At 40.6% G+C, this 20,560-nt stretch overlaps 1 protein-coding gene across 2 annotated transcripts in view; it reads right to left on the bottom strand.

The window, feature by feature from the left end:
- Positions 1–3,528: 3,528 nt before the first annotated feature.
- Positions 3,529–20,560, bottom strand: part of commd10 (COMM domain containing 10) — an 89,665-nt gene continuing 72,633 nt past the window's right edge. Inside the window, exons 6-7 of one of the 2 annotated variants that reach the window (XM_072584209.1) lie at positions 12,485–12,544; positions 3,529–4,686 (exon numbers count right to left, since the gene is read on the bottom strand). In XM_072584209.1, coding sequence (XP_072440310.1) covers positions 4,648–4,686; positions 12,485–12,544 — 99 coding nt within the window. In that variant the 3' untranslated portion in view covers positions 3,529–4,647. Of the gene's footprint in view, positions 4,687–12,484; positions 12,545–20,560 lie in introns of those variants that run through there. The other variant, XR_011962422.1, reaches the window with a different exon arrangement.

Genomic DNA, 20,560 nt, shown 5'->3' with positions numbered 1-20,560 from the left:
TTCAGTGTCAAGATAGCAGTCAGAGTGTCTTGACTGATGGTGAGCTAGAGGAAGATAAATCCATCCAAAACTTGACACCAGCTAAGCACTATAACATGAAGGCAGACAGGAGGTTGAGAAAAGCGGAGGAGAGGGGAACTTAAATGAGTGTGCATGAGAAAATTTATGGTTGAGGTCACAGAGGAGAAGTATGTAGATAAAGAGGAAGCTAAAGATCGGTTAATGAAGATCATCAAAAATGGTTGTGCAAGGGAGGCAAAGGGAGTTATAATGAGGAATTGATTAAATACTTGTATTTATAAGATCAACTGCTTTTCTACTGTTATCTCCTGGGATAAGACGATGAAGGTGAATACTGCCATTTGGTATGGAATGTTTTTGAAATAGCTACTGATAGTTAATGTCTATTTTAGACTACAATGCATTTTACATACTTCAGACCAAAATAGTTGTCCTTTTAGTTCAATAGGAAGGGTAGACAGTATATTCGGTGGATAAATATGTTGCTTTCTATCTGTTCTTGGGATTATTAGTAATTAAATTATCTTTAATAAAAGAACAAAGGCTGGACTGAATTTATGTAACTAATCAAAAGGAGGAGCTGATCAGCAGCAGAAATTTACAATAATGTTAATACACTGACCATCCTCATGCTAGTGTTTCAGCAGTTGGCCTACATGAAAAAATAAATGTGTAGAGAATAAAAGTCATTGTTCTGGATATGTACAACATCTAAATAAGTCTCTTTCCAGCTCTTTTAGGAACAATAAATCATCAGAGTTATAATAAACCTGTTCTTTTCCTGCTGTCAAACAGCAAGCTACTGAATACTTAGAGAGTTCATCATTTTCCGTTTTTTAAGAACATATTTATAATATCACTCATCAGAATTACATAAGAGCTGCCTGGCCATTATAGAATCCTTGATTCTGTTCATGTTACTAAATTGCAATGTTGATAATATTACAGAAAAAGACATACATTCACGTTTTATTACAAGGGAATAAATTGTACAGCCCAGTTTTACACAGTCTCAGGTTGTTAAACAGAGAAAATTCTCCCAAGGTGAAGGAACTGAAGATGTATTACGGTACAACTCTGAAAACCTAAGTAATTGTTTACTGGGTAATTTGAAAATATTCTCACTAATTTAAAGTTAAGGCTCTAAAACAATTAGGAATCCGTATTAGAAAATGTAATAGTAGCAATTTATAAATAAAAGGCACAGAAATCTTCCCTCCTGATGAGTTACAATGTTTTGCATTGTCATCATACATTGTAAAATCAATATCTTCTGATAAGCATTAACAGGACTAATTTAGGCAATAATATTGTTTGCATTGTTTGTCCTTTCTGCTCTGAGCAAGTTAATTCAGTAATTATCCCTTGTACTTCTGACTTGCTCTCCCCTTTCACACTCTTATTTCATAATCACTGGGAGAGTCAATGCCACACAATAGTTCAACCTTTCTGTCAGAAGATAGGACTTGGGACAGTTTAAAAAAAATCAACTTCCCTAATTGCTCACTAAATATATTGGAGTCATGGAGACCAGCAGATCTCTGTTTAACTCCAAAGGACGATAAATACCCTTGGTATCAGTGCATCAACTCACTGCCTAGAGCCTCTTTCTTGGTTCCTATTCTAGTGGTCACCTCAGTGTCTCAGGAGATTTCTGCTTCCCATTACTTTTTATGTTTTCTTGCTTTTCTCCCCATCCAAGGCTTTCAGTTACTTTTCCCAGATCTCCAGGATTCTCTCACCTGCATCCAATACTTTTTGGACCACACATGCAACCAGCATTTCACCATCCTGGCAACACCCCTGGGTTCTGTTTGCTCCACTAATTGTAGGGCCCAAACCAATTCTTGACTCCTGGTTTTCACTCCAGGTCTGTGAACCCCAATAACCTCGATTGCTAGGCCCTTTAAATGTTGAAGGGGAATACTGGATGAAGCACTTGTTGCACTTTGCACATGCATCACGACTCTCAGCTTGCTGGGGACTGAAGTTCTCAGCCTCCACCCAAACGAAAGGTAGTTTAGTTTTACAACATGCTACAAGTAGAAACTTGCTGGAGAATGTCGTAATGCATGACACACCACAAAAAGACTGATTTCTTCTCTGCCTCTCAGGAGATTGAAATTTTTCCTTCCTGCCTAATTAGGCCACATTGCATGCTACATTTCTTACTCTTGTAGACTTCATAAAATCATTCTCTATTCCACCACCCCCTCCAACAGAGTGCGGTAAATAGGAACTGTTTTGTAAGCAGTTTTCTCTGAAGCTGAAGTGATTCCTGGACTCCAGGGGGCCTTTGAGAAGACTGTAGACGTCAATCCATCTGTGATCAGATTTTGATTCCTTCCATATGTGTCAATTTACTGGCATGCTATTTTGTTGATAAATTTTAAATGAAAAACATTTTCTGTAATGATGAAACTTTTTTTGTTTCCAAGACCATAGGGTGGATTTTGAGGCTGGGAATGAAGGAAGGAGGGTGCAGTAACACAGCTGACTGGTGTGGCAATTCCCTAGCTCCATCTAGCATGTGGTAGCCACTTAAACTAACAAAGGATCAGTTAAGGCAAATTAAAGGAGTTCCTAGAAGTTGTTTGGGCCAGTTTACCTGCTAGTGGAAGTAACTATTTGGTGGTGGATTGGAGGTCCAGCACTCCAGGAAGGCTCAGGACTCCTGCCTATTTATAAAGTCATACAGCACAAACAGACCTTTTGGTCTAACTCATGTGCACCAAGCAGACATCCCAATCTGGCATATTCCAATTCACTAGCATTTGACTCATATTCCTCTAAATCCTTCCCTGTTCATATACCCATCCAGATGTCTTTTTAAATGTAGTAATTCATCTGGCAGCTCTTTCTGTACATGCATCACCCTCTGCGTGACAAAGATTCCCCTCAGGTCCTTTTTAAAATCTCTCCCTTTCCACCTTAAACTGATGCTTTGGACTCCCCCAGCACAGGAAAAGGTCCTTGGCTGATTTGGCAGCAGCTCCAGACTACCATGTAGAAGGGCTTCCCCAGATACCCATAGCAGTGACCCAGCAAAAAATACTGGTTTATTTTAGAGAAGGTGGAGGCAGGGCAAAACTGTCATCCCTTTCCTACCCTGCCATGGCAGCTTCTTGCTGTTTCCAAGCAAAAGGCCTCCCTGGTATCTTTAACTGAGTCGAGAATCCCTTCTTGCTGTCCCTGCTCGTTCATTGGCTACCTCAAGGAAATGTCATATTGGCCAACATTTTTTCCAGAGTGCAGACTTTTAATCCCCATATGACCCTGCGTACAGGATTCACATAAAATATCCTTCCTTGTTATCTTTTAAAAGCTGGACTTCACAGTACTCTGGGAAACAAGCATTTTAGAAAGGAGTTGCCACACGGAAAAATTTGAAAATCGTTGATGACTAGATACCTTTACACAATGCTGCTGAAACAAAAAAAATGAAATTAATCCCTACTAACAGTCTGCATTACGATGAACAAAAATTCATGAAACAGTCTTTTAAAATGATATTACCTCTAGTATAGTGAAGTATTTAATCTTACGTGGTTTAGAAAATCAATAAAAGACAAGAGATTATGAAGAAAATAGTTGAAGATCCAATAAGAACATATTATAAGTAGCATAGATGCTGTTCTTTACACCACATAGAATGAAGAAGTGAAGAATTAACAACATTACTCATACAAAAGGTCATCTAAGAGACAGTTGGCCATTGTAATTGCATGACCATATGAGTGTACATGTGTAAGACAATAACTTGCTTCATGCTGATAGGAATTTGATATAGTTTATATCATGTCATGACATGCTAAAACATCTACAGCGCAAATCATCAATTCTGTATTTATTTCAGCTTATGCAAGTAACGATTCATGACCTTGGTTTCAATCCCATTACACTTAGCCTGAAAGGTCACTACCATTGACAATCCACTAACACAGTTGTCCAGGTATCTTAATTCAGCAGACAATATAAACCATGGTGACTCAACATATACATATTCCAGCCATTACTTAAATCAAAAACATCACAAATTATGGGAACAAAAAAAGACTTTATTAAGTGTAGCTTTGTCAAAAGGTTTGCTACTTTAATGCTATGGAATTAATTAATAACAGATTTGTATACAATGTTATCACAAAAACTTAATTAACTGCAATAACTTAAGAGGACATTGAATGTTAAGACCATCTATCTTCTGGTCTTCACAAAACAAATGAAAATGAAAACCCTTATTGCTGCTCAAACCCTTCTAAAGCTGTGCCAGAATTTTACTTTCAAACAGCATACAATCTTGCCCAATCTTCCAATGAATAAATCCAAACATCACATGTTGAGAATATTAGAATTTCTTAACTGACATTGATACCCCTGAATTAATACAAGGCAGTATTTAGGCAGCTGATACTCTACTCGTGTGCTATTGAATTTTATGTAACAATTTGTTAAATTCCAGATTCACTGGTTGGCAAAGATTTCCAAAAGTGGTACTTTATAGATATGTTGTGATATTTAATAGAAACTATTCATTTTATTTCTCCAGCACAGAGTGTTATGAAAATTCTTCAGTTATTCAACCTACAGTTGACAAGTACATATTTGCAAGATTATTTGTTCACTCAGTCACGTGAGAGAGTCCAGTTGTGCTTGTATAGTTTCCAACTGTAGAAAATGAAAAAGAAATAATTGTTAGTGTATAATAGCTAATGTCTATGCTTTTGAATGTTCCTACAACTGTTGTTTAACACCAAGAATGCAGAAAGCCAATGGTTTTTGTTCAGTTTTTTTTTCCAAGGTCAACCCCTAACAATACAACAGAATTTGAACCTGCATGATAAATCCACCTTACCTTACAGATAGATGTCTATAAAGCATACTCCCAGACTGAATATACACTTGTATATAATACTTGCTGCTAACACAATTAACTTTAAAAGTACCATTAGACACCAAAAAGTGTAAAGGATAACTTGCTGATTAGAAAATGAGTGGCAATGAACCCTCATTAAAATAGTCAATTTTCCTTAAATTTTAGGGCGAGGAGTGGAAGTTGCAGTCTTTGAGACTGGGGTTAATTGTTTTTTGTGTGGAAACGGAATATTAGAGACCGCTGCCCTTAAATTGGTTAATGGTGCCACTACACTGCTGAAGCTTGGAACAAAGTTCTAATAGAATCTGCTGAGTCCTAAGAATTGAAGCACCTCTTTCCTCGAGGTTGGTTGCAGAAATTTCTTGATGGCCTTCATCTTTGCATTCTGTGGGGTCAACCTTCCATGACCGACATTATGCCCCAAGAACGTCATCTATGCTTTCATGAATTCAGTTTTGTTTATTACCGGATTTACTTCTCATAGTCATTCAAAGAGCTCTGCCAACTGTACATGCGATCTTTCCAGGACTTACGAAAGATCACTATATCGCCCAAATAGACTGCACAGTTTGTTAACCCAGCCACAACTCTGCTCATGAGTCTTTGGAATGTAGTGGGGGCATTCTTCATTCCAAAGGGCATCACTTTAAATTGATATAGCCCATTTGGGGTTACAACTGCAGAACTTTCTTTCACCGTCTCTGATAAAGGTACCTGCCAGTAACCACCAAGCAAGTTCAACTTGGTGATGTAACTGGCTACTCTGACTTTCTCAATACATTCCCCAATCTTGGAATTGGATAGGAGTCTGATTTTGTAACGGCATTGATGTTCCGAGAAGCCACTCAAAATTGTTGAGTCCCGCCTGGTTTGGGAACTAAGATGATCGGTGAATTCCACTCGCTCTGGCTCAGTTCGATGAAATCCTCAAAGATGGCCTCCACTTCCTTCTGGACCTGTCTGGCTTTGAGTAGGTTAAGCTGATAGGGGTGTTGTTTTATCAGAGCAGTCTTCCCTATGTCTACTTCGTGCACAATAGCATTAGTCCTCCCCATCTGATTCTTATGTATGCCCTTATACTGCACTAACAAATCTTTTAACTCCATTCTATGCTCCTGAGACAGAGTTTACTCAACTAACCCCTGAAGAACTTTTTCATTTTTTAATCTGTTTTGAGGCACCTCAAAATCCACATCTGGATTTGATTCCCCTCTCTGCGAGACAGGAACTAACACCTGTTTATCCATTTCTCTCTCTCGTATAATATGGTTTCAACATGTTCATATGACATACAGATACCCTTTTTTCCCCCCCATCTGGCATCTTTACTAGATGTCAAAAAGTTGTGTGCACAGGTGCACTATTTGGAGACTTACCCCACAAAGGCAACAGCAGTCTTGCTGTTGTGTCCAGTCCGGCTGCCCCAGAGGGGGTGGTTGCGTTCAGGACGGAGGGCAGGTTTGCAGTGTTAGATGGGGTTGGGGGGCGGTTTAGGACGGGGTTGAGGGGCAGACGGGGGTGCTGTGTTGGACGGGGTGGGTGCTCATGTGCGGAATGCTGCTGCCTAGTCTCCTGAACGGGGAGCAGACTTAACAGAAAACTCCGAGCCCAGAGGAAAGACATTGAATCAATTAACCGAATAATTAATTATCCGAACGAAATAGTGCCCGCCCATCTCGTGCAGATAATAGAGGTTCGTCTGTATTTATTTATATCACTACCTTCTCTTTTAATCTCCATCCTGTTGACTTGACTTTGCTGACTAAGTTACAACTTCAAGTTCAGATTCTCTCTTTTTGATTTGGAGGTGCTGGTGTTGGAATGGGGCGAACAAAGTTAAAAATCACAACACCAGGTTATGGTCCAACAGGTTGATTTGGAAGCACTAGTTTTCAGACTACTTCTCCTTCATTAGATGGTTGTGGAGTCTAAAAGCATGGTCTTTTTCTTTCCTTCTAAACTTTCTTGGCAAATTTGAGAAACATATTCAAATCCCAGAACTTCTTTAGCAATTTTAAGAGCCATTTCTCTCACTTTTAATTTAATAAAACCACAAGTCACTGAAATTAAATAATCATCTCACGTACATTTTATTTAAAGACCTAGGACACTAACCTGCAAGTATTTAAGTCTACTGGTCTTTTTCTATTTAAATCCATCCAAACCTCAGAGTGGATTGATCTAAACCTGTTCAAAACACAAATCCAAAACCCTAACTGTTCAAATCCTGGCGACAAATCCCCAAACTGTAATGACATGGGGCAAACCCCTCTGTTAATTTAAACCAGCAACACAGACAAATTCACTCCGTGCTGTAATCTATTAAAATTAGAGAGGCAAATCACTACCCAAAAGTAACTAAAGTAAAAATTAATTATTTTACTTTTAATTCGTTGGCTACGTAGAACAGTTGATCTTCCGTAATTACACTGGCACCACTCCCCACCTCTTCCTCCGCTACATTGATGACTGCATTGGCGCCAACTCATGCTCCCGCGAAGAGGTTGAGCAATTCATCAAATTCACCAACACATTCCACCCTGACCTTAAATTTACCTGGACCAACTCCGATACCTCCTTCCCCTTCCTGGACCTCCCCATCGCCATTAATGACAACCGACTTGACACTGACATTTTTTTTTTTTTACAAACCCACCGACTCCCACAGCTACCTGGATTACACCTCTTCCCACCTTACCTCTTGCAAAAATGCCATCCCGTATTCCCAACTCCTCCGCCTCCGCTGGAACTGCTCCCAGGAGAACCAGTTCCACCACCGAACACACCAGATGGCCTCCCTCTTTAGAGACCACAATTTCCCTTCCCACGTGGTTAAAGATGCCCTCCAACGCATCTCATCCACATCCCGCACCTCCGCCCTCAGACCCCATCCCTCCAACCATAACAAGGACAGAACGCCCCTGGTGCTCACCTTCCACCCTACCAACCTTCGCATAAACCAAATCATTCGCCGACATTTCCGCCATCTCCAAAAAGACCCCACCATCTGGGATATATTTCCCTCCCCACCCCTTTATGCCTTCCGCAAAGACCGTTCCCTCCGTGACTACCTGGTCAGGTTCACGCCCCCTTACAACCCACCCTCCCATACTGGCACCTTCCCCTGCCACCGCAGGAACTGTAAAACCTGCACCCACACCTCCTCCCTCACCTCTATCCAAGGCCCTAAAGGAGCCTTCTACATCCAAAGTTTTACCTGCACATCCACTATTAATATTTATTGTATCTGTTGCTCCCGACGTGGTCTCCTCTACATTGGGGAGACTGGGTGCCTCCTGGCAGAGCGCTTTAGGGAACATCTTTGGGACACCCTCACCAATCAACCACACCACCCCGTGGCCCAACATTTCAACTTCCCCTCCCACTCTGCCGAGGACAGGGAGGTCCTGGGCCTCCTTCACCACCTGACGCCTGGAAGAAAAACGCCTCATCTTCTGCCTCGGAACACTTCAACCCCAGGGCATCAATATGGACTTCAACAGTTTCCTCATTTCCCCTTCCCCCACCTCACCCTACCTCCAAACTTCCAGCTCAGCACTGTCCCCATGACTTGTCCGACCTGCCTATCTCCTTTTCCACCTTTCCATTCCACCCTCTCCTCCATGACCTATCACCTTCATGCCCTCCCCCACTCAGCTATTGTACTCAATGCTACTTTCTCCCCACCCCACCTTCCTCTAGCTTCTCTCTCCACGCGTCAGGCTCTCTGCCTTTATTCCTTATGAAGGGCTTTTGCCCGAAACGTCAATTTTGCTACTCCTTGGATGCTGCCTGAACTGCTATGCTCTTCCAGCACCACTAATCCAGAATCTGGTTTCCAGCATCTGCAGTCATTGTTTTTACCCAATTTTATGTTTAAGTATGACAGAATATCTACTAACAACTATTTACAACTCTTTCCTCTTAAACCTATTTTTTACCTTCCCCCTATAATACTGGTCAGATTTTAAAAAATCCCAATTACAATTTACAGAAAAATAATCATTTCAAAAGCAATCAACTTTGCAGAGTTTCCTCTGTAGATGCTCTCTCAAGGTCAGTTTTGATGTTTTTTTTCTGTGCAAACTCCTTCTCCAGACAGGTACCTTTCAGAGAGCTCTTACTAGCAGCCTACATCTGTTGGTATTTTGGCAGTTCTCTTTGCCACTCTGGCTACCTGTTCAAAGTGTCTGATATCCATACCCCAAAACATCGAATTGTTTCATTGGTTTTCATATTATCAAAATACTAAATTCAAACTAGATTGGAGTTTGGTATCTTGGGGCATAATTTAAACTGATTGGCCGAATTGAATTTGTTTGTGTCTCATGGCAACCCAGCTACTGCAGCTGTTTCAACCAAACCTTACATTGTTATCTTGTTCTGGACTCTGTGCTTCTCTAAGTCCTTGCTAGCTTTTCAACCCTCTTAAAATTACAGTACCCCTACATCTTCATAACAGATCAGAAAAGTAGCCAGTTCATAGTGACCCATGCTCTATTTGCCTTTAAGAGTTGATTTACTTGAATAGCATATGATGAACTCAATATCATGGCTTGATATCCTGATTAGAGAAAAAGAAACTGCAGATGCTGGAATCCCAGGTAGACAGGAGGTGGGAAGAACTTAGCAGCTTCAGGAGATAGAGAAGTCAACCTTTCAGATGTAACTCTTCTTTCTGAATGGGGATGAATATAAGCAGGGGGATACAGATAAAGGGGGCATTGGCAGCAGGGTGGTGAGTTAGGGATAGGTGAACACAGGTAGAGGGTAGGACCTGGATGGTCAGTGGGAGGAATGAATCTGGTTGGTAGCTGGAAGGAAGGGTCAATCAGAGGAATGGATGGGAGGGCAAGGGGCTGGGTAGGGAGTTCAGGAATGGTAAGGGAGGTTACTTGAAATCTGAGAACTCAACGTGGAGCCGTCTGAGCTGTAGGCTGCACAGGTGGAAGATGGGGTTTTGTTCCTCCAATTTGCAGTGTGGTTCATTGTGGCAATGGAAGAGACCAAGGATGGTCATGTTGGAAAGGGAGTGGTTGGGGGAATTGAAACAGGCGATGACTGGGAGGTCAGGACGGCCCCTGCAGACCCGGCTGAAATGTGCAGAGTATGTTTGGTCTCCCCGATGTAGAGCAGACCACATCAGGACCATCAGATACAGCAGACTAGGTTGAAGGTGAGGCAGGTGAACCGCTGTCTCAGGCTAAAGGACTGCTTGGGGCCCTAGATAGAGGTGAGGTGGGTGATATGCCAGTTGGTTTTGTATCTTTTACAGGTTGCAAGGTAAGGTATCTGGGCGTTCAGGGAGGTTGGTCAGGAGAGTGGCACGAACCAAGGATTGGTGAAGGGAACAGTGGGGTGGGGACAGAAAGATGTTCTGATTTGATAGCACTAGTCTGAGTCAGAAGGAATTGGATTCAAATCCCATTCCACGACACATGAACAAAGAAAATGTCTGGTTCTTGAGCATAACAGAGGCAGTGTTACAGTTCTGAGACACTAAATTAAGGTCCAGACTGCCGTCGCAGAAGGGTGTAAAAGATTCCATTGCACGATTTTGAAGAGGAGTAAGGAAGTTATCCCAATGTCCTGATCTATATTTAATTTTCAATCAGCATCAAAAGCTTAGATTATCATCACACTGTGAAGCTTGCAGTGTTTCATCCATTGTTTTATGTTCTACAATGCTACAATAATTATACTGAAGGGTCTCATTGGATGCAGTTAAGGAAGGTGCTACATGAATATAAAGTCCTCCTTTCTTCACTCCCTAGGTATCAAATACTGAAGTATGCATTTGCTGACAACATCACTTAAAATTGCAGATGAGCATTTAAAAGGCAACCTGGGAAGAAGTGTACGGGGGGGGGGAAAGACAGAGAAAGACATGAGTTCCCCCCAACCCACCCGGCATTCTCACAACCCTCTAACCCATTCTCTCCCCGTTCTCCCCTTGCCATCACCATCCTTTGTCCACTGTCTCCTCGCCTCTCTCCATGACTGTTCTCTCTTCACTCACTGTCATCATACCTCCCACTGCACTATCCTTTCCTCTTCCCCAACACACCATTCTCCATACTCTCCTTCCCCACTATCTTTTGTGCTCTCTTCGCACCCCCCATACTGTTCTCTCCACTCCATCCATCTTCAACCTTTCCGCTCTCCTTCCCCACTATCCTTCGTGCTCTCTCCACACCCCCAGCATACTGTCCTCTCCTCTCCCCACCAACTGCTATCCTCTGCACTCTTTCCCCTCATTGTCCTTTGTGTTCTCTTCGCACCCCCCGCATAACATCCTGTTCCCTCACCTCATCCCCACTATCCTCTCCCCCTCACCTGCCAATCTCTGTGCTCTCCTTCCCAACGCTATCCTTCGTGCTTTCTTTGCACATCCCCATACTGTCCTCTCCTCTCCCCCAATCACTGTCCTCATTCCTCAGCATTGAATTCAATTTCAAAAAAATGTGCCTCTTCTCAGCACATGTGCAGTGTGGCCTTTGTGCTTGATGTCATATGTAGATTTTACGGAATGATATTTTGGGTGAGTTGTGCGCATGTGCCTTTCCAGATTAGTGAGTATGCACAGATTCCCACAGTTGCGGGTGTCAGCAGACACTGATAATACTTATTTGAAGGGCTTGTGACTGGTTGCTGAAGCTAAGATACATTGTTGCATTCGGTAGCATGTGTCCATAACCATGACATTATAGGGAACACCACATCTGAATTTCTCTTCTCAATGTATTTTCCAACCTCTAACTTAGGAGCAGAGTAGAATGAGACTTGATCTTCCTTCTTGACACTTGATCTCTTGTGTTGCATCTTGAAAAGTGACACTTTAAAAAGTAAATTTAAAACAGTAACTCCAAAGGCTTCCCCATTCACTTAATTAGATTACCCTGTTATTAGAGTTATGCATATCAGGAAGTATCAATTTCAATCTTTAGTTTTCACTCAGTTACTTGATCTCTATTTTAGTGATGGCACTGCACTTAGCTTTGGCACCTTTCAATTGTGAGAAGATCAGCTAAGGTTCTAGCTCCTGATCATCAGCAACGTTAAATGGTTATATACAAGATGTACAATGCAAACAGGATAAAAGGTCAACTGCTAAACCCCTACCAATCAGGTAGTCTATTGCTAAGGGCTCAACTTAAATGATGACCGCTTAGCTGAAGTGCCTCTAGTACTGTTGAATTGCAGTTCAACAAGCCTCCATCCTAATAAGACAGGAAAGGATGAGAGTTACAGCTAAAATGGATTCACACTCACCAGAAGACCACTTGTGTAGTAGGAGCTGGTATCAAGTGATCAGGAACATTATCAGGCAAGCACCCCTAACTCAGAGTGGTAATAGCTTTTTTTAACAACTCTAAAACTAGGGTCCAACATCAAGTACTCAACATTTCTCCAGATAAGTGAGCAACAAAGGCTCTTTAAGACAGCTGTCACACTTAAACTAAGTTGAATGTTCAAAGTGGTAAAAAAATTTCCCCAAAAAATTACCAAAAGCATAAATAGTCAGCAAGTTTGTAAAGTCACGAAAAATAGACTGCTAATTTGCTGACTTATTACAGAGAACACACTCACCTTGTTGTAAAATTCTAGAAGTTCTCCATGGTTAAATTCCACCAAAATCTTTTCTGTCTTCTGCATTCAAAACAAATCGTTTATTTCATTAGTCGCAAAAAATGATATTTAGCTTGATTTATTACAAACATAATAAGTTATGTTGTCCAAATACACACATCAATTATGAGATGCATGGATTTGCACCTGACACCAATTGGTTGCAATACATCTCTTACATAGCAGAGATGAATGCACTGCAGCATTCAAACACCAATTTCCAGTTTCAATTCAATCCTACAGTTACTGGACACATAATTGCAGCTGCTATAACAGCTTGAAAATTTAAGTTATTCATTAATTATGAACACCTCTCTGAACATCAAGTACCAAGTACCTGCCTGAAGAGTGGTATTTAAGCAGCAGAGAGAGAAATTGTGTTTCAGGTTGACTGGTGGCCCTTTGACAGTACTCCGTTCTGAAATGACTGAAATGGTCATCAACCTAAAATTTTACTGATTTCTCTCTTCACAGACCCTGCCTGACCTGGTGAGCGTTTGCAGTATGTTTGGCTTTGTTTTAGATTTCTAGTATTTTGTTTCTCCATTAGGACTTTAAGTATCCCCTTATCTAGTCACTGCTACATTCTGAAATTATTCAGATAGCTACATTTCAAAGTAGTAACTCAAGAATTTTAGAAATGTCAAAAACAGAAATCAATGTAATAAAACAAACATTAATAAATCTGTGGCAATTTATATAACCAACACGAATGGAGGCTCAATAATATTTATTGTTTGGACATCTTGGAGAAGAGTTGTAACTTAAGTTTTGGATCAGGTTATAAATTTGCTCGCTGAGCTGGTGGGTTTGTTCTCAGATGTTTCGTCACCATGCTAGGTAACATCAGTGAGCCTCTGGTGAAACATTGGTGTCATCCTGCTTACTGTTCATGCGTCTTGGTTTGTTGTGGTGGGTGATATCATTCCCAGTTCTGTTTCTGAGAGGTTGGTAAATGGGGTCTAAATCTATTGGTTTGTAATGGAGTTCTGATTTGAATACCAGGCCTCGAGGAATTCCTACGAGTGTTTCTGTTTGGCCTGTCCTAGGATGGAGGTTTCGTCCCAGTCGAACAGGTGTCCTTCTTTGTTTCTGTATACGAATACCAGTGATTGTCGGTCATGTCTTTGTGGCTACTTACCTGCTGGTTTCTTGAAAGAACGCGATATTCAAAGTACCCTGCAAGGACTGCACCAAACAATACATCGGACAAAGCTGTAAGAAACTAGCTACCAAAAGCCATGACCAACAATCACTGGTATTCATACACAGAGACAGAGGGACACCAGTTCAACTGGGACAATACATCCATCCTGGGACAAGTCAAACAGAGACATGCATGGGAATTCCTAGAGGCCTGGCATTCAAACCAGAACTCCATTAACAAACATATCGAATTAGACCCCATTTACCAACCTCTTATTAACAGAATCAGAAATGATATCACCCACCACAACAGACCAAGACCCATAAATAGCAAGCAGGACAATACACCAACAGTTCATCGGAAGCTCACTGATGATGTTACCTAGCATGATGACAAAACATTGGAGAACAAACCCACCAGCTCAGCGAGCAAACTGACAACCTAATATTTATTGCATCAATTAAGCAATCAGCATTGTCCCCACTGCAACCATTTTCAGGAAATTTATTAACTTTTGCAGAGGTCTTTAAAATTTGAAGTCAGTGCAGCAGTTGTAATGAACAGAGTGGTTAAATCTAATCCTTAGAAATGGGTCTTCAAGTTAAGGCAGCACTCAATTACAAATACTAATGAAACTCCAAAAATGCTGAAAATTGTTTATCGGAAAACTAAACCAGCTCAAACTTATTAACAATGTAGCTTTTTTGCATATAATATTTAAATTATTGCACTTCTTTCTCAGGTCTCAATTGAGAAATATAGGTTTTAGATAGCGATCAAAGGAATGCAGATGAAATTTTGCATCAAACAACAACTGTTGGCACAGCTGAGTGGCTGTTTTGGCTCCATCATTATCAATGTAAACAAAATAGATAATGTTACCAAAAGGATATTTCTATTCACTATGCAATGATTTCTCCAACATCCTACTACTGAACACATAGATGGAAAACAGAGTTTAACAAGACTAAATATGACTGTACATTTTTATTGCCATGTTCAGAGTGAAGTTCAGTTTTCTATAGCTTCAAAAACAAAAGCTTTACCTAAAGCACCTGGGCAAATCAGAATGTATGAAGTATTGATTTAAAATGCAAAATGCATTGGAAAATAACAAAGAACACTTCGCAGAAAAAATTCATAAGCATAACCAGTCAATTAAGCAAATTACCCTTCAACTGCACAATAATGTAACAGTGATTGAGTGCCATTAAGATACACAAACATGAATATTAACCGCACAAATATCTCGAATGAATGTCAACACTACATCACTGATGCAATACCAAATGATTGTTATTTCTATAGTTGGCTTTGCTCGCTAGATATAGAAACATTGAAACATCGAAAATAGAAGCAGGAGTAGGCCATTCAGTCCTTTAAGCCTGCTCCATCATTTGTTATGATTATGGTTGATCACCCAACTCAATAACCTGTTTCAGCTTTCTCCCCGTATCCTTTGATTCCATTAACCCCAAGACATATATCAAACTCCTTCTTGAACACAACCTACCTTTTTATGTAGAAGTTTTGTTGAGATTCTCCTCTCTGCCTGCTGATTTTTAAGGGCAATTTCCAGCTCTTAGCAATGATGGAAACAGGAGAAACTGAGGACTGCAGATTTCTGAAGAGTCAGAGTCAAAAGGTGTGGCACTGGAAAAAGCGCAGCAGGTCAGACAGCAGAGGAGCAGCAGAGTCGATGTTTCAGGCATAAACCTTTCATCAGAAATGAGGTGGAAGGGAGCTAAGGGATATATATGAGGGTCAGGGTGGGGGTAAGGTAGATGGGCAATGATAGGTGGATACAGGTAGGAGGTGATTGCAATAAGTTGGTGGGGAGGGTGGAGCAGATAGGTGAGAAGAAAGATGGATAGGTAGGTCAGGTCAGGTGGGCAGTGCCAGGTTGGAGGGTTGGATCAGGAATGAAATGGGGGTAGGGGAGATTTGGAAACTGGTGAAGGCAATGATGATGTCATGAGGTTTTCGGGTTGCGGCGGAAGATAACGTGTGAGGGGAAGTGGTTGGCCACAGGGCGGTGGTTTTATTTTGGTGAATCACTCTGGGTTGGCGCTTGATATCCCTGCAACTCACCCAAGGGCATGCAAATCCTAGCCACCCACCAACTGGAGGAAGAACACATCATCTTCTGCCTTAGGACTCTACACCCATACAGCAACATTGACTTCACCAGTTTCCAAATCTCCCCATCCCCGACTTCATCCCAGATCAGACCAACTCGGCAATGCCCTCTTGACCTGATCCATCTCTCCATCTTATTTCCCACCTAACTGCTCCACCCTCCCAACTGACCTATCATATCTACCTCTCGCCTGCCTGCCTCCCAGACCCACCTGTACCCCACTATTTATCTCTTAGAGCCCTTCCCCCTCCACATTCCTGATTAAGGGCTTATACCCAAAATGTTGACTCTCCTGCTCCTTGGATGCTGGCCGACTTGCTGTGCTTTTTCCACTGATAAGTGATGGAACCAGTCCACAGACAGTACCATAATTTTATTTCTTCCTGACTAAATGTCAGTACTATGTTTTGGCTGCGTTTCCCCATCCAGTTGAGCAAAGAAACAATTTCTAACGTGATTCAGTCTATTACCACTTGGAATTGCTGATTATATACAAATTAGTTCATGACCTTTATTATTTGAGCCGAAATCTGGAAGACTAAAGAATACACCTTAAGTTCCTTTTACCTTTGGTGTAACAGGACAGAAAGTTGTAGTACCCATAGAATGGCAACCTAAATACTGTCATATCAAAAGCAGGCAATGCATCAAGGAGTGCCCAAGGATGGTCCTGACATGAGAAGATAGAGTACTTCACAAACAGCATTGCCTCAATCATGCTTGAGGAGGAAGAAAAAAATAAGGACATTAAATTGTAAATAGGAAATCAACAGTGAGAAAGAGGGGTCAGGAAGCCTACATCCTCTCTCTTCTCCCCCCCTTGCCCCCCATAAAATATAATTTTGACACCTAAACAATCAACTGGCTTTTAAACTTAAAAGAAAATTACATTTGCATTTTTAACAGAACAAATGAATCATAATTTTCCTAATTATCTAAAAAGGAGCTTCCTTACATTCATTCGTCACTTTTTCACAGAGTCACATTCTCATATTGCAATGGAAAGATCAAACACTCACTTGATTGTTAGTGTGAATGCCTACTTGGATTTGCTATCGCTCATTACAGATTTAAAAGAACTCTAATCTTCCACAAAGTGTATCAATGTCAGGTGAGACTTAAGAAAGATGCAACCACATCACTTGCCCCCAATGTAAATTCCAGATAAGTAGCTGAAGAAAACAAATTTGGTTTTACAAAGCTGATATATGCATTAATTCTATTAGAAATGTTCCTGTGCTTAACCATTACCTGCTCAATGTTACCATCTAAGAAATTTGCAAAGCACTATAGGTTTTAATGTTAGAAGTATATTCAGACTCAAATTGTTGTTCTGCCCATATGTTTGATAAGCTCCACTTAGATATACATCAATTGTATTAAACTTGAATTTGTAATAACAGCCTCACACGCTGATTGATTAATGGTGTTTTTACTGATATACTCTAAGTTCCTGACCAAAATCCAACAAATACAAAACTCCTCTGCTCATTACAAATCCTTCTGTGATTTATTTTCCTCACTCCTGCCCCTACAACCTTCTCCAAATCTCATGTTTGCTTCATTCTTGGATTTTTGTTTTCTAAGGGTATACCACTATCATATACTCACCATTGGTGACAGAATCAGTCTCAACTGTATGAGCTCATAATATCTCCTAGAACGTTTTACCCCTCTACTCTGCTCCATTAAGAAGACTTTAAAAGGTAAAGTAAAGCACATCTATTTCACCAAGCCTTGATCAACTGGAACACAACATGGTCTTTTCTACATCTAGATTAGAATTTTGTTGACCACCACAATACTGGTCATAACAAAAATGTCTTAACAGTCCCATAATCTTTCTATTCATCTTTTAATTCTTAACTTCACACAGTCTTCCAAGCTTTTCAAACTGCATCCCATTGTCTCTATATCAGTTTGACCACCTTACTCTATTCCACTTGTGTAAGTTTCTCTTCATCTGGGTGCCTTTTACTTTGTGTCTCTCTCATGCGTCAATGTATGGCTGTTTCCTTTCTTTCCTCGGGCCTTTCACACATTTGTTTACTGTTGCAAGTCGTCACCATCCTTCACTGAATCAAGCAGTAATGAGTCTGAAACTAGGCATTGCAAAGAACTGCTTGTTGAAAAAATGTGGGGCACTGAATTATCAGATTTCAATTTGTCGCTTTCAATAGGCCCTTTCCTGATTCCACAATCCAGCACTCAAATTATACTTCCAAGTACAAACAGAACTTCCTTTCCTGTTCCTTTTTGTACAAGAATTTTAAAAAAGTTTTTAATACAAAGAATCAACTTGGAAAGCAAAGCTAAACCCCTGTCACTCAGTCTTCCTTTCTCATTTGTAAACCAGATTCTTAAACCTGTCTCTCCCACTCCTTTCACATTCACCTACAAAGAATAAGTGAGAGGAGCTCAGACTGTTATTTAGATTGGGACAATATGATCAGCTGCCTGTGGAACTTGCCTCCCTTCCTCCCCCATCCTCAAATTTCCTCCGATCCCCTTGGTCTTAGAAAACTAGGTTTTCTCCCAACTCTTCTTTCCAGAATAGTCTTTTCAAGGAGACCCACTTCTTGCTTTGTTAATTCTATTCTCACTAAGTGGCCACTGATTTTCCTCTCCCATGTTCCACACTAGCTGACATTGTTGATGGCTCTCTTTCTTCAGATGTCAACCCCCTCTTCTTTATCTTTGCTGTCACCACCACTTACCTCAAGCACCAAACCATGTGACATGTCCCTTTTATTTCATTCATTCATGGGAACTGATAATCACATACAAGGTCAGCATTGGTTTCCATCCCTAACTGTCCTTGAAAAGGTGGTGCTAAATTGCTTTCTTAAACCTTTACAGCCCATGTGGCACAGGCATGTACAAATAACGAGAGGAAGGGAGCTCCAGAATTTTGATCTAATGACAGCAACAGAATGGTAGGGTAGTTCCAGCTTGAGATGCTGTGCAACCTTGGAAGAGGATCTTGTAGGTGGTGCTGCTCCCTTGCCCTTAGTAGCGGAGGCTACATGTCCTTGCAAACTATCACCCTAACCACCAGTTGTCACTTCCTCTCAAAACCCTTCGACTATGCTACCACTCTCAAATCCATTCTAATTTTTACTTGAAGTCGGTGTTTGGATAAATCCCTCCAATCAAGTTTCCATCCCTGCTACAGGACTTAAACAGCTTGTATCAGTCACTTTCCTTACAATTCCTTCTCAAACTGTCTGTAGTTTTCTGACATGGTTGAAATCACCACCGTCCGCCAACATCTTGTTGGAAGCCAGTTGATTCCATCCTTACTGCTTTAAAAATAGCCAGTATCACTTTCAATGGCTTCTCTTCTCACTCCTTTTATCTCTGGTAGGACCCATCTCTCTCTCATTTACATTTTAGCACCTTGACAAAAAAAATTCAAAAACAGAGCATTATGCTTACTTGCCCAACATCGAGCACTACGTGAGCAGACATTTTCTCCAATTAAACATGGGGTAAGCCATTTTCTTCAGTTCCTCTTTCAAACAGTTTTTTTTGGTTCTCTCATTTTCTGGTTAACTGTCAATGGCTATTTTCAATGCTGATGTCATATTTGAGCCAGAAATGAGTTTCTGACTACCTGTCTGCACCATCACAAAAAACATTATTTCTATCTTTAAGCTATTCTGAAATCAGAAGAGCCTTAACACATCGGCTGCTGAAACTGGTTTTTGGTAACTCGAGATTTGGCTATTCCATTGCAATCCCGATTGCTCTCTCACATTCTACCCTCACTATAGCCCACTTGAGATCATCCAAATGGTTGTTGCCTACACCCTTACTTGCAGGTCATCTTATTCACCTTTCACTCCTACGTTCGCTGACTTAGAGTGGTGACCAGTCAAACAACATATTCATATCAAAACACTCATCTTGTTTTCAAATTCATCCGTAACTTCACCCCTGCTCTTCAAATCGCTGTCAACCCATAAACCCCGAGATAGGTGCGTTCATCTAATTTAAGTCTGTTCACCAACCCCACTTTAATTATTGTATCACTACTGATCAAGCCTTCAGCTACCTAAACCTCTAGTTCTGGACGTCCTTCCTTAAACCTCTTTTTTTCCTTTAAGGTGCAACTTAAAACCCAACTCTTTAACCAGGTTTTTGGCCATCTGCCTTCTTATAACTTAAGTTTAATTTTGCTTTATAATATTCCTGTGAAGCACCTTGGGAAGTTTAATTCATTAAATACAAGATATAAATATCAACTGTTAAAAAGCATTCGAATTTACACTGTCTCTGGTTGTGAAAATTGTTTCTTTTGCAAAAGTAGTTGCAAAATTCTAATCTAAAGCAGTTAAATAATGCCTATTGAACTTCTGGGACAAGTATGAGATTCTGATTTATATTGTTTTAAAGAAATGCTTGAAACACTAGCAAATGTTGTTGTTAACTATTTTTTTCCAAAAACAATGTGAACAGAATGAAAGAATCACTAATAGCGATTATAGTTAGGATTCTGTAAAAAAAAACTACAAAGCAATGCTTTACAACTGGAGAGATTTTAGATGCGATTGTCATGCCTCAAGCCATCAAGACTTCAAAGTGCCAGAGACCAAATGCCAATAAATCTATAATCACTAGTTAACATCATTCTTTTATTAAAATAAATCTGCCATTTTATGGAGCAAATGTTGAGTTGATGAGTGCTACAGAATGCTGCTTTTGGGCAATCAAACATTAGCAGTTTAGGTGGATTTGTTCTGACAGC

This window comes from Chiloscyllium punctatum, chromosome 2, assembly GCF_047496795.1.
Source record: "Chiloscyllium punctatum isolate Juve2018m chromosome 2, sChiPun1.3, whole genome shotgun sequence".
Classification (NCBI taxonomy): Eukaryota; Metazoa; Chordata; class Chondrichthyes; order Orectolobiformes; family Hemiscylliidae; genus Chiloscyllium; species Chiloscyllium punctatum.
This window is presented reverse-complemented; position numbering and strand designations above follow the sequence as displayed.